This window comes from Hippocampus zosterae, chromosome 2 (assembly GCF_025434085.1).
Source record: "Hippocampus zosterae strain Florida chromosome 2, ASM2543408v3, whole genome shotgun sequence".
NCBI classification, from domain to species: Eukaryota; Metazoa; Chordata; class Actinopteri; order Syngnathiformes; family Syngnathidae; genus Hippocampus; species Hippocampus zosterae.
The window spans coordinates 16,303,588-16,317,540 of NC_067452.1; the positions used below are offsets into that span (position 1 = coordinate 16,303,588).

At 47.0% G+C, this 13,953-nt stretch overlaps 1 protein-coding gene across 10 annotated transcripts in view; it reads right to left on the reverse strand.

Moving 5' to 3' along the window:
* huwe1 (HECT, UBA and WWE domain containing E3 ubiquitin protein ligase 1) overlaps positions 1 to 13,953 on the reverse strand; it is a 49,320-nt gene that overhangs the window by 7,767 nt on the left and 27,600 nt on the right. For 7 of the 10 annotated variants that reach the window (XM_052058391.1, XM_052058388.1, XM_052058392.1 and 4 more), the window contains 20 exons: positions 13,796 to 13,923; positions 13,551 to 13,710; positions 13,172 to 13,403; positions 12,906 to 13,081; positions 12,723 to 12,812; positions 8,483 to 8,643; positions 8,323 to 8,365; positions 6,215 to 6,598; positions 5,835 to 6,042; positions 5,628 to 5,749; positions 5,295 to 5,515; positions 4,798 to 5,189; positions 4,033 to 4,669; positions 2,939 to 3,647; positions 2,767 to 2,855; positions 2,489 to 2,645; positions 2,249 to 2,381; positions 1,948 to 2,150; positions 1,638 to 1,867; positions 988 to 1,087 (listed from right to left, as the gene is read on the reverse strand). In XM_052058391.1, coding sequence (XP_051914351.1) covers positions 988 to 1,087; positions 1,638 to 1,867; positions 1,948 to 2,150; positions 2,249 to 2,381; positions 2,489 to 2,645; positions 2,767 to 2,855; positions 2,939 to 3,647; positions 4,033 to 4,669; positions 4,798 to 5,189; positions 5,295 to 5,515; positions 5,628 to 5,749; positions 5,835 to 6,042; positions 6,215 to 6,598; positions 8,323 to 8,365; positions 8,483 to 8,643; positions 12,723 to 12,812; positions 12,906 to 13,081; positions 13,172 to 13,403; positions 13,551 to 13,710; positions 13,796 to 13,923 — 4,575 coding nt within the window. The remainder of the gene's footprint in view (positions 1 to 987; positions 1,088 to 1,637; positions 1,868 to 1,947; positions 2,151 to 2,248; positions 2,382 to 2,488; positions 2,646 to 2,766; positions 2,856 to 2,938; positions 3,648 to 4,032; positions 4,670 to 4,797; positions 5,190 to 5,294; positions 5,516 to 5,627; positions 5,750 to 5,834; positions 6,043 to 6,214; positions 6,599 to 8,322; positions 8,366 to 8,482; positions 8,644 to 12,722; positions 12,813 to 12,905; positions 13,082 to 13,171; positions 13,404 to 13,550; positions 13,711 to 13,795; positions 13,924 to 13,953) is intronic. The other 3 variants (XM_052058398.1, XM_052058390.1, XM_052058397.1) reach the window with 2 other exon arrangements.

The following is a 13,953-nucleotide window of genomic DNA, read 5'->3' on the forward strand; positions in this document are numbered from 1 at the left end:
GGCGGGGCAGGGTGATTGGGGACAAAGGCAGCAGGAGCTGCAGTAAACGCCACGCTCCCCAATCAGACCCTGATTGATGTTCTGTTATTCGACTTCAGAGTCCATCACGGATTGCGAGCGTCTGCTAGCAACGCCTGCCAGAATCCCCATGTCAAGACCCACTTCTGGGAGAACTTCACCCACATTATAGGGGAAGCGGGGATCAAGTTCTGCGCCTCCATTTTTTGCGGCGTACGACCACAGCTTTGACCGTAATGAGGAAGCAGAACAGACCGGGGCAAAGTGCGGCCTGTGGGGCACATCCTACCCTCAGCTGTTGTCATGAGCGGTGAGTCGTGACCAAATGAACAGGATACCAGATACAAGCGCCATAAATAAATTTCAGTTGCAGTGTCTCCAAGCTGTCCCTTTGAGAAACTCCATTTGGGAAGGGCTCAGAGTAGAGGCGCTGCTTCTCCGAATTGAGAGGAGCAAGATGGGGAGACTTGGGCATCAAATTAGGATATTTGCAAGCCTCTCCCTGGTTAGGTTTTATAGTGATTTTCCACTGGGATGAGGCCCAGGGATGACTCAGGACACATAGACCGTCTGCCAGCTGGCCTGGGAACACCTTGATCCCAAGGTGACCCTGCAAAAGAGCTGGATGAAGACGATCCGTAGAAGGAAGTCCTAAAGCTACTGCCCCTATGATCCGACAACAAATAAGCAAAAGAAAATCGGTGGATGGAGATTTGTTATGAATATGGGATGATAAATCCATGTTGCTAAAAAAAATATGAATACAAGTCCATTTTGATGTGCCCATGTATAGCTGGCAAAACATCAAAATAAAGTAACGCAATACACACGTTTGTACATTTTGTTGGCATCACAGAGATTTATTGTCAATTTATAAACTAAGAAAGTCAATTTTCTGCCCCATATAAATCAATAAATACACAAGTGTCCTCGGAAGACTTCCAACATTTTAAGGTGTGAATAACTCACCCAGAGTTGAAGAGTCCAGCTCCAAAGATGGCTGGTCAACATCCATCGGCATGTCATCTCGTTGAGCTCCCTGGGCCTCTGAGACCGTCTGCATTTCGGACTGTAGCCACCGACGAGGGACGCCCAATGACACGGGATAGGAAACAGGGAAAATAATTATCATTATATTCTAGCTATTAATTTTGACTGATCCACATTGCCATGCATTGGGACATTCCAATTCAACGGTAAAGTCACTGGGGCTGAAGCAGATCTGGGTAAAGAACGAAGCAACTTCAGCCAGCCGTCACTGCTGATGACAAACGGGGAGTTGAGTTTGGAGCAGGCACATTTGCAGCTTTCACAAACAATTATTCTGAGACAACATATAAAACAGATTACTGGCACATCCATTTTTAAACTCATAAAACAGGCGCAAGTTGCAAACAAGACATTTTGATGTTAATGTCGACAATTTTTTTTCATCTGAATGGATTCGCTTTTGATTTTGCAAAATGCAAACAAAGAGCATGAAAACCCCAACATGGCTAAAAGCATGTCAGTGGCCCACAGCAATTGAGTCAAATCTACAACCTCCTGATAAATGTTCAAATGTGCGCCCAGTGGGTGAGTGTGCAGATCTGTCTGCTGTCAACGCAGCCCATGCTAACCGTGGCAGCAGCAGCTGTGCCAGCAGGGGGGGCAGCACCAGCGGGGGCATGAGACGCTGCGACTGATGATCCGGCGGTGACGGCGGCCGAGGCTGAAGTGGGTGGTGGTGCCTGTGTGAGCCTACGGGCCCGCTGACCCTCTCTCACCATCTGGATGATGGCATCAGCCTCTGCCTCCAGTTGACGGACGGCAGCCTGAATGCTGCTGGCTGAGCCCAGGCTGGACGAGCCTGGCCGTTGAGCGAGAGTGCGGGTTTATCACTCCATACCTCATCTGCACAATGGCTTCTATGCTGGATAAATCTCTCACCTATTCGCCCAGTCTGTTTAGCTTTCTTGTTGGCACGGCGTGTGTCCTCACGTAGCTGGATAATGACCTGCAACACTCGCAGGAAAAATTTCTGTGTCGATGTCTTGGAGGTTAGCGAGCTCATACAGGGGAGTTGTAGTTCTCGTCCGCCAAGCGTGCGCTTCTGTGCAGCCACAATCACAACACTTTCCGCTCCATCAAACCTGTGCCCCAAATAGCAAAACACAGTTAAGGTCAAGGCAATTTCAGAGTCAACAAATGAGAAAGTATCACTGGGTGTCCAAAGTTGTCATGGTCTTACCTGCTAGTCATTTTGCCCTTCAGTCTGGCAGAGATGGAAGAGTCATCAGGGGGTGCATCGGGGGAATGAGAATCTACATGTGCTCGTCTCTGCTGCTCCAAGTTGTATTCTCGAAGTTCAGCCAGGAGTGTACCTGAAAGGGAGGCAATTTAAAAATGCTTACGGAAAGTCCATGAGGCTTTGCTAAGCAAAAAAACCAATCGTTAGAAAATAAAGAGTATGTATCGGCGTAACACTGACCAATCTGTTTGCAAAGGGTATAACCAAGGTGTCTTGCTCCACTGAGCAGCAGTCTGAGCACAGTGTCTCTGGTGGAACCGTCTCCTCTGGATAACTGAAGTAAAATATTAGCTGCGTCTTCCAGCCCCTCCTCTGAGCACGAATGAGAAGTCAACACCTATCAGAAAGTGTGAAATTAAAAACAAAAAACAAAATAATACCCAAATAAGGACATTAGTCCACAAGGCAACTTTGGAAGTGCAATTTTAACAACCCACTCACACAACATTTTCTCATACCTCCACTGACAGCTGAAGCTGTTTCTCTGTAAGTCCAGCCGTAGCAATCTTGTCACTTTCCATGCCAATTGCAGAGCTCTTGGTTTTTGCTGTTTTAACAGAATTAATGATCATTTATAATCACCATTCTCAAGAGATGACAGATTTCTCATGCTTTCCCTGGTGTTTCTACCTGTGAAAACTGCTCCAGTGGATGTTGGTAATGGTGTGGAAGTTGCAAACATTAACAGACTTGTCCCTGAGGAGGTGCTCTGGATCCCAGATGCCCCAGAGGCCACTGTGCCCACTGCAGAGGGCTGGATGTTTGATGCTGCTGTGCCCTGTGTAGTGACCGAGGCGGTCGATCCTGAGCTAATTATCGGATTAGGGTTGGATGACTGTGGAGTAGCGTGGCCAGCAGGTACCTCTGTGGCCTTGATGTCAGGCAGGGCAATGGATATGAGGGAGAGCAGACGCAATAGCTTTTCAGTGAGCAAGGAGCTTCGCCTGATTACAGGGTGGGACAGCATGTTCATCAACTGACCAAGCGGGGAGGTTTCTAGGCTTAACTGGAGTCCCTCAGCCTCTGCATTGCCCCCTAAAGGCACGGTCTTCATTGAGGCTTTTCCTTTGCGACTGACATTCATGTTGTCCAGCTTTACAAGCAGATCCCAAAAATCTGTGGAAATTCCCAGAGACTGGGGTGTGATGTTTGAGGAACCAAAAGCATTATGTGCACTGGAAGAATTGGAGTTTGGGTTGTTTTGAGCCTGGGAACTAGACCTCAACCCTCCACTCATCCCACCTACGCCTGAGGAGCTTGAACAAAGACGGGCCTCGAGGTCAGAGGATGACACGGAGAGATCCTTACAACGCTGCTGGGTGAAGTGGCTGGGGAACACCTGTAGTGACAGAACACAAAAAAAGTAATTCAATAAGTATGCCTTGACTGACAAATCTTTCCTTCAAGAAAAGACATTAATAAAGCTTTACACGTAAATATGCCAGATTGCATCCGTTTCCATCTGATGTACCGTGGCGGGTTGCTGCAACATTTTGAATACAAATGCCCCCAAAAATTGCAGGAGGCACCACTGACATTTTGTTAGACTTTAGAAATCTAAAAAATAATGTCTGATGTGTTTCGCAAGTTTCATGAGTTTTCGTTTTCAAGTCTAGACTTGAGTAAATTACTGATTATAGTGCGAGAGAATTTGAACATTGCCCAATTGAACACTTTTGTATCGTATATTAAGACCATAAAGCACATTGAGACACGTGACTGACCTTTGCTAGTTGGATCAGAGTGTCTAACACATGTCGACAGACTACAGGCGCAGCTTGTGGGTGGATGTGTACTGTGGAGCCTCCGCCTCCCGCACATGTGACCCCTGCAGCAGCTCCTGACACACCACCTCCTAGGGCTCCAGATGCTGAGGAACCAGCAGCTGAGTGGCGGTCAGCATGTTTCCTACCAGATACCCGTTGGATCTGGAAAATGTTAGTCCGACAGCCCAAGGCCGCATCCATGGACACAGAGAGCCAAGAAAGCTGGCTGGAACTACGAGACTCCACTCTGTTTAGTAGCTCGAGGGAGGATGAAGAGCAGAGGGAGGAGGTAGCTGAACCTTTTGCCCCGCATCCTCCATGGGAGCTCCTTTTCCCACGAGAATCTTCAAGGCGTGAGGTCTCTACACACACCTCGCTCTCACTACTGCGTTGGAGGATAGACAACAGACTGCGAATGACCCACCCACGTGTCTGAGAGTGGTAGCAAAGATTCCTGAGCACACGGTGTAGACGGCTGGTGTTGAGCTTCGGTTCATCCACAAATAGCAACACCAGCAGACAGGACAAGGCCTCGTGATCCAGCAGCAAACGACCACGCAAACGCAGCAAAGAATCCACACTGGAACTGGATGGTCTGAGGAAATATCAAAATTAGCGACAAGCATCTAAGCCACATGTTCTTCCATTGAAAAGTAAAAAAAAATCATCATCATAAACATCATAAACATGATGATAATTGTCTCTTGTACATGTCTCTTGTACCTGTGGTTAGAGCCACCACCCATCTGAAATGTGCCTCCTCTCTGCACAGCCAGTCGAGTGTACTGGACGCCACGATTGCTCCCCAAGCGACTGGTGAATGCAGGTGAGCGCAGGATGGCTGAGAGCGCCGATGTTGAACTGTGACCAAAGAGCCTCTCGTGCATCAGTTGCCTTTGCCGTGCCTCTTGCTCTCGGCGCAAGGCTGCCGCTTCAGCTGCGATGTCAGGTGGCATCACAGCCAACACGCTGTCCTCCATGTCTTCGAGCACACTACGTCGCAGCTCAGAGGGCAGCGTCTGGATGAAGGTAACTGGGTCCAGAGGTGTATCTCCCTGTGTGGGTTGCTGGGAAACCTCCCTGCGCTGTTGCTCGGCTCGTTGCTGGGCAAGGACCTAAAATAATCAATGGCAAACTTAGTTTAACTCCTTCTCCTATAAAATCACATTGTCACTTTTATTTCATATCCTTTTAAGTTTTGTTATCCAGTAATTTCTCACCTCCTCCTGTATGGCAGGTGGCAATGCAGCCAGGAACTCAGGGCTAACCTCCGTAACCCCAGGCCCTGTGAGTACAGGCGCAGTAGAAGACGGCAGGCTGGTCGCAGCAGCTGAACGGGATGGTGGTCTTATTCCCAATTGATTTTGAAGCACTTCTCTTCTAATGTCCTCAGGAAGAGCTGCCAGGAAAGATGGATCAACACCCTCAGGAAGACTGATTCCTGCATAGGCAAAGAGAACACCAGAGAAAATTTGAAACTTCACAACTATGATATCATGTCTTGTAGGATTAGTAGTCTGGATGTGCATATTGGGGCGAATAACCACCTGTACCTGCAAGTGGGTCTTCTTCCTCATTACTTGTGGATGGGAGAGGATCTTGGATAGCCTGGGATTGGCTGTCAACACTGTCACTCCTGATTATTGCTTCAGCAGCAGATGAAACCGAAGTGGAGCTAATCAAATGAAGACAGTTTCTTAAGAAACATTTTTAAAATCAACATAGATGGAACATTTGCAAACAAACAACAAAAAACATACTCGGACTCTGCACTGGTCTGCCTGTTGGTCAATTCACTCTCCCCACCGCCAGACAGGTCCTGGGACACAAGGACAGTCTGGGCAGGGTTGGAAATAGCTTCATCTTGTGTGGCAGAGGCAGGGCTGCTGGTGTCCATTGGTGACCCTTCCAATCGTGACACACCCACTACTGGAGGTTCTGAGGTCTCCACCATATCCGGGCTTGAAGCTGAGGGGGTGGGAGTTTGACAACGGTAAGAGATTGTCATAAAGTATTCTATTCACTGTCAACCTGAGTTGAGATTGTGTTCTGAAAACATGACTGGTTACAACTAAGCACTGTTGATTTAAATTATGAATGCACCCTTACTCATGGATAATTTGTAAGAGAGTTAGTCTACCTTCCCTGCCTTCTTCCAACAATACTCCTCCACCACCACCACCACCACCACCACCTCCTCCTACGGCTCTCTCACCGATTGTGGGTGCTGGGGACATTTCCATCTGAGATGCTTCTGCTTCACTACTAGGCCTGTCACTTGCAGACAAGGGCGGAAGGCCTGCCAGAGCCGCCAATGAGCCAGCATGTGACTCGGCCAACAGCAGGCCAGCCATCGGTTGGTGGACCTGTTGATTAATTGCAGTTTCCAAGGAAACTAGGGCCTGTTCATGGGGAGCTGGGGTAGTGGGAGTAACCTCTCCAGAAGGGGGAGCAGTGAGGAAGCCTTCTGACAGCCTGAGTGGGTCCAGACAAGATACTGCACCTCCTTGAGACTGCTCACCCTCTAAATAAAAGACAAAAATATGGGAAATCACACAGTGCGTTTAGATATTAACACGAGGGGGGGAAAAAAAAAACACACACACACACACACATATATATATATATATATATAAAAAACAACAAAACAAACAATTAAAAAAAACCACATGGCTATCTTCTGTCACACAGCCTTTGAAGCCATGACAACTGTTACTTAGAAATGAAAAAAAAAAATACTAAGTAAGTTCAGAACAGACAGGACATCTACCAATCTGATTCTCGTGCATTTTCATGTACAACACTGTTGTCCAAGATGAAATGAGGAACACTTTTGCTATTCATTGACCATTTTGTGAAGTACATTTTTGCAAGTTACTTCCTGGCACTTGAGGCAAAGGTTTTATTAAACAAAAATATGACAATCTAACAAATTGTTTCCTTTTTTTATTTAATCATTTTTTAAATTCATGCCATGCATAGCAGCAAACTATTAGCTTCTCTAGAAACATTTTCAGTGGGGCTATTTCAAGAACAAATGTAAGTTTCACTTTGAAGTTAGATTTTCTGAATGAGCTGTGTGGTTCCTTTGGCAAAGCTGCTTTTAAAAATCTACTGTATTCTCATTTGGACATTTATTGTGCAGATCAAAAGTTGAAATCAAATATGAAATGTAATTTCAGTGGGGCTATTTCAAGAACAAATGTAAGTTTCACTTTGAAGTTAGATTTTCTGAATGAGCTGTGTGGTTCCTTTGGTAAAGCTGCTTTTAAAAATCTACTATATTCTCATTTGGACATTTATTGTGCAGATCAAAAGTTAAAATCAAATATGAAATGTAATTATATAAGACATATTATATGAATATACTTTGAACCTAGTAGGCAACATCTTAGAAGAGTTGACAATGTTATAGCTGCAAACCGATGGATTAATAAAGGGATGTCAAATTCCATGTGAGTCAAGAAAGGTGAGCAAATATTTAGCAATATATTGTATTTTCACTCTCTTTAATAAATGTACCATCAGAAGCCACAACATTCTGACCGCTTGCACAATGTAAGTTTTGTATCAATTATGCTGTCTTTAGAAATGTAATTGTTTTTATAAAAACTGAAGTGAACTGCATCATGCATCACATAGAGCTTTTCCTAACATTTCTTAAATCTCCTGAGTAACTATATTAGAGGTAACCAAAATAGTAACTGACAGCTCTCAGAGTCAAAGTCCCCATAATGACCCTGGAAAGGGTTCCGAAGCCAACTTGTGTAAGAGAGCAGCCATTATGCTTTGTTTGTCGATGGCCCAAATGGTTTCGCATTCAATTTCAGGCGAAAGTTTAATCTAACACATAAATACAGGGGGAATAGCAACACGTTGTCAAATAATTCGACTGAGGAAGGCAGTAAGTTGTATAGTTATCTCCTGAACGGGGTGTACAATCCTGTTCCCCAACAACAACACAACTTACTACCTCACCACAGCAAAACCATCTTCAAAATGAGATGCATGTATTCAGAGAGCAGATCTTTTCCTGAATATGATAAGGCCAAGATGTTGTGGCGCTGCCCTAAGAAAGACAGTAGACTGTATAGTTATCTCCCAGATCTGGTGTGATCCTAAAACTATACAAACTACTACCTCATCCCAGAGCACGCATTGCTGACTCTTGACGCCTTGTGATTTCTTTCAGATGGAACCATTTCAATCAAAAGAAAAAATTGTGAAACCCTTTCAACAAGTCAGTACCTGCAGTGTTTTCTGCGCCATTAATTGTCCCTAATCCAGAACCCTACAGACACGAAAGCAGAAAACAAAGAAAACGTGAATGCTTATTGTTGCAAATTAATCAAGTCATGTTCGGATGTGTATAATAAAGTAAATAATGCATTGTAATGTGCAAACCTACCTGCAAGCTCTGTTCCCGGGTCTGCTCTGCTCCAGAGGCCCTCCGCTCGTTTTGCTTGGTCTCTTCCTCCTCAGCCAGCTGGCGCCTCCGCTTCACCCTCCGCTCTTCTAACTCCTCATCTCGCAGACCTTCCAGATGCTGCAGGATTGGGACCTTCACAACTGAAAACAAGATGTGTAACCACTTCGTTTTGGTTGATGCCATCATTTAAAAAGGTGACAAGCTCTTGCACAGATACCGTATTAATTACAGAACATGTTGATGCTACTGCAGTCACTAAAGTACAGATACCCAATTACTAGTGCTCTGTAAAGTAGGGCCAGGCGACAGGATTTTACAAAGTTGAGATTTTTATTGAAAAAGCATATTTAGTTTTAAACAAATTTCACCGATAAAAAAGCAAATGACCTTCAATATGTATTGCCTTATTTTTGTTACTAAATGCATTTTCAAACATCTCTTTTCCAAGCATTAACTTCCACAGAATTTTATCTTTTTTAAACAGGCTTCCACACTGATTTTTTTTTTTGTGGTCAAAACAGATGGAAAACAACCCTCACTTGTTTTAATGATCATGTGCATCAATTTTATAGCGTGGACAAATATTCCCAATTAAATAAATTCATAATTATTAACCTAACATGAACAATTTTATTAAGAGAGTTGCTCACATTGAATTGACTTGTTTATTGATGTGTTTCTATGAACTTTCTATGTCTGATTTTTGTTGTTTGCTGTCCATAGACTATGAAAGATCCGAACACAACCAAAAAGGTCACTAACAACTGCCATGTTGTTGGTACATTAAGTGCGGCTTTAAAATTAATAAATCATACTGCGCTTAACCTAAATTCAATTATCTCCCGGCCCAAATGTATAGTCTTCAATCGTCGTCTAATCATCGACAAATCCCAACATAAAATCATGCATCCCTGATCTTTATCAAGTTATTAAGAGTAAGAGCATCGGTCTCCGATTCTTGTCTGTTCTCCATGGCAAATACACTCCACAACATTTGCAGATGAGTGATTTTTTTCAGGATAAGTCTGGGTCTCAAGAGCACTTTTTAAATGGTCTTCGTCTCATCTCTGAACCAAGTGCATTTTTACTCGGTCTTGTCCTGGTCTTGGACAGGACGAACTCAGGATTTTTGACCAAGATTACTCAAGACCAGGCTACTGTGATCAGTGAGAAACAGGAGAATGCAGGTGCTGCACCTACTTCCCGGTCTTGCCTGTGGTGCCATAGAGAGTGGATGAAGAGAACCAGAGACACTGAGCCCCAGAAAAATCGTATACAATGTAAGATAACCTTTATTTGTCCCACACTGGGGAAATTTGCGAGGTTTGCTTCATTGTATTATCTATCCATCCATCCATCCATCCATCCATCATCTACCGCTTATCCGGGGCCGGGTCGCGGGGGCAACAGCTTTACCAGGGAAGCCCAGACTTCCCTCTCCCTAGCTACTTCTTCCAGCTCTCCCCGGGGGATCCCGAGTCGTTCCCAGGCCAGCTGGGTGACATAGTCTCTCCAGCGTGTCCTGGGTCTTCCTCTGGGTCTCCTCCCGGTGGGACATGACCGGAACACCTCACCGGGGAGGCGCTCAGGAGGCATCCGAATCAGATGCCCAAGCCACCTCATCTGGCTCCTCTTGATGTGGAGGAGAAGCGGCTCGACTCTGAGCCCCTCCCGGATGACTGAGCTTCTCACCTTATCTCTAAGGGAGAGCCCGGACACCATGCGGAGAAAACTCATTTCAGCCGCTTGTATCCGGGATCTCGTTCTTTCGGTCACAACCCATAGCTCGTGACCATAGGTGAGGGTTGGGACGTAGATCGACCGGTAAATTGAGAGCTTCGCCTTTTGGCTCAGCTCCTTCTTCACCACGACAGACCGATACAACGTCCGCTTCACAGCAGACGCTGCACCGATCCGCCTGTCGATCTCCCGCTCCCTCCTACCCCCACTCGTGAACAAGACCCCAAGATACTTGAACTCCTCCACTTGGGGTAAGATCTCCTCCCCGACCCGGAGGGGGCACTCCACCCTTTTCCGACTGAGGACCATGGTTTCAGATTTGGAGGTGCTGATTTTCATCCCAACCGCTTCACACTCGGCTGCGAAACGCTCCAGTGAGAGTTGGAGAGCCCCGTTTGAAGGAGCCAACAGTGCCACATCATCTGCAAAAAGCAGGGATGTAATACTAAAGCCCCCAAAACGGACCCCCTCAACGCTTCGGCTGCGCCTAGAAATTCTGTCCATAAAGGTTATGAACAGAATTGGCGAGAAAGGGGAGCCTCCGCGGAGTCCTACCCCCACTGGAAACTATTCCGACTTACTGCCGGCAATGCGAACCAAACTCTGACATCGGTGGTATAGTGACCGGACAGCCCGTATCAGGGTGTTTGGTACCCCATACCCACAAAGCACCCCCCACAGAACTCCCCGAGGGACACGGTCAAACGCCTTCTCCAAGTCCACAAAACACATGTAGACTGGTTGGGCGAATTCCCACATACCCTCGAGGACCCTGCTAAGGGTGTAGAGCTGGTCCACTGTTCCACGGCCGGGATGAAAACCACACTGCTCCTCCTCAATCTGAGGCTTGACTTCCTGACGGACCCTCCTCTCCAGCACCCCTGACTAGACCTTACCAGGGAGGCTGAGGAGTGTGATCCCTCTGTAGTTGGAACACACCCTCCGGTCCCCCATTTTAAAAAGAGGAACTACTCTCCCTGTTGACCATGCAATGTTGCAGAGGCGTGTCAACCAGGACAGCCCCACAACATCCAGAGCCTTGAGGAACTCCGGACGGATCTCATCCACCCCTGGGGCCTTGCCACCGAGGAGCTTTTTAACCACATCGGTGACTTCAACCACAGAGATAGGAGAGCCCACCTCAGAGTCCCCAGGCTCTGCTTCCTCCAAGGAAGGCGTGTTGGTGGAGTTGAGGTCTTCAAAGTACTCTGCCTACGGGTTCACAACATCCCGAGTCGAAGTCAGCAGCACCCCATCCCCACTGTACACAGTGTTAGTGGTGCACTGCTTCCCGCTCCTGAGACGTCGGATGGTGGACCAGAATTTCCTCGAAGCCGTCCGGAAGTCGGCTTCCATGGCCTCACCGAACTCTTCCCACGCTCTGGTTTTTGCCTCGGCGACCACCAAAGCTGCGTTCCGCGTGGCCAGTCGATAACCGTCAGCTGCCTCTGGCGTCCCACAGGCCATAAAGGCTCGATAGGACACCTTCTTCAGCTTGACGGCATCCCCTACTGCTGGTGTCCACCAGCGAGTACGGGGGTTGCCGCCACGACAGGTACCAACCACCTTACGGCCAAAACTCGGATTGGCCGCTTCAACAATAGAGGCACGGAACATGGTCCACTCGGGCTCAATGTCCCCCGCCTCCCCCGGAACATGGGAAAAGCGCTGTCGGAGGTGGGAGTTGAAACTCCTTCTGACAGGGGATTCCGCCAGACGCTCCCAACAAACCCTCACTATAGGTTTGGGTCTGCCAGGACGGACCGGCATCTTCCCCCACCATCGGAGCCTACTCACCACCAGGTGGTGATCAGTTGACAGCTCCGCCCCTCTCTTCACCCGAGTGTCCAGAACATGCGGCCGCAAATCCGATGATACAACAACAAAGTCGATCATCGAACTGCGACCTAGGGTGTCCTGGTGCCAAGTGCACATATGGACACCCTTATGTTTGAACAAGGTGTTCATTATGGACAATCCGTGACGAGCACAGAAGTCCAATAACAAAACACGACTCGGGTTCAGATCGGGGGGGCCCGTTCCTCCCAATCACGCCCCTCCAGGTCTCACTGTCATTGCCCACGTGAGCATTGAAGTCCCCCAGCAGAACAAGGGAGTCCCCAGCAGGAGTACTCTCCAGCACACCCTCCAAGGACTCCAAAAAGGGTGGGTATGCTGAGCTGCTGTTCATTGTATTATTTAGCTGAATATTTGTTATTGTTGCAAATGTAATCGGGGCGGGGGGAGAAGATACTGGTCATTTTTTTCTGTTTTGTTTTTTCCCTTTGATATATACAGTCATTGTCTTGTCTCGGTCTCGACATTCAAAAGTCGTGGGTCTTGTCTTGGTCTCACTACTCCAGTCTTGATAAGGTCTTGGCCTTGGTTGGTGTGGTCTTGACCACAACACTAATGGTGTAAGAGCTTTCAGTGCAACAGCATTTTGATCATGTAAGCATCATCACTGAAACATTTTTACCTGCGACACAGTCGTGCATACTTTCAGCATCCAGCACTTTACACTCATCCGTCCATCTCGTTAAGGCAGTAGGAATGCTTGAGAGGGTGCCTAGACAGAAACAATAATCCAACATGAAATGGCTACAGTAACTCCTGAACGAAAAGACCATACAACAACAACAAAAAGATTGAGTGATCTCACCCGCTTGACCCCCCGTGCTGCTCTGCTCATGGAAGAAGTCGTCAAATTCGTCATCAGAACGAGCAATGATGTGGACATCCTCATTTCCGACCAAAAGACGAGCTCGACCACGAGATTGCAGAGGCAGAGAGCTGGACAGCTGTAAAATGTCTGCAGCAGCACTGGGGCCCAGCAATCTACATGTGATTAAAGAGTGTAAATGTTGACAAACTAGAATGCTGATGCTCTGGGAGAGCTCAAACATCAATAGACTATTCAACTCTTACCTCTGCAGGATTAGTGGAGGGTTGGGCTGGCGGTTTCCAGGGTAGTGGACGTGGATGGTGTGCCCACTGTTGGCAGTAAGCTGCCTAAGCGTCCGCTGGCTGCGGCCCATGCCTTGTGCCAGACGGCTGCTTGTGCCTGCTACGCCTAGGGTGAGGGAACCGTGGTCAGCATGGCGCACCATCAGTGGGTGGGAGCTCGGGATGTTGCCTGGCGATGGAGGGATGTCAGCTGCTGGAAGAAGAGAAAATGTAGGTAGACATCAGGGAACAGATCTGCAATATAGTTCAAGCATTTGTGTTGACGCTTTCCCATGTCTATGTCAGCAACTAACCATTGCTGATTCAAATATTACAAGTGAAAACAGGTCTGTCTGCTAACCATTGTTGGAGAACATGTTGTCAAACTCGATGATGAGGTCATCATCTCTGTCAAATCTTTCAAAGCGGATATGAGGTGCAGCATTGATGTCAGGGAAACCCTCATCCAACTCCATCTCTGAACCTTCGTCGTCATCATCCTCATCTCCTTCCTCATCATCCTTGAGAACAAGTGGCAGTAATAAGTTTATTTACAAGCAACACTACTTGAGTCAACACTTTATAAAGCCGTATATTGCTCCAAACCGGATCCTCTTCCTCATCCTCCTCCTCTTCTTCCTCTTCATCCTGGCTGTCATCATCATCATTGCTACCACTGGAGTCTTCCTCTTGTGTGTGCTCCTCATCCTCTGGTTCCAGGATATTCATAGAATCTAATCATAGAGGCGAATTGTAACCAGAGC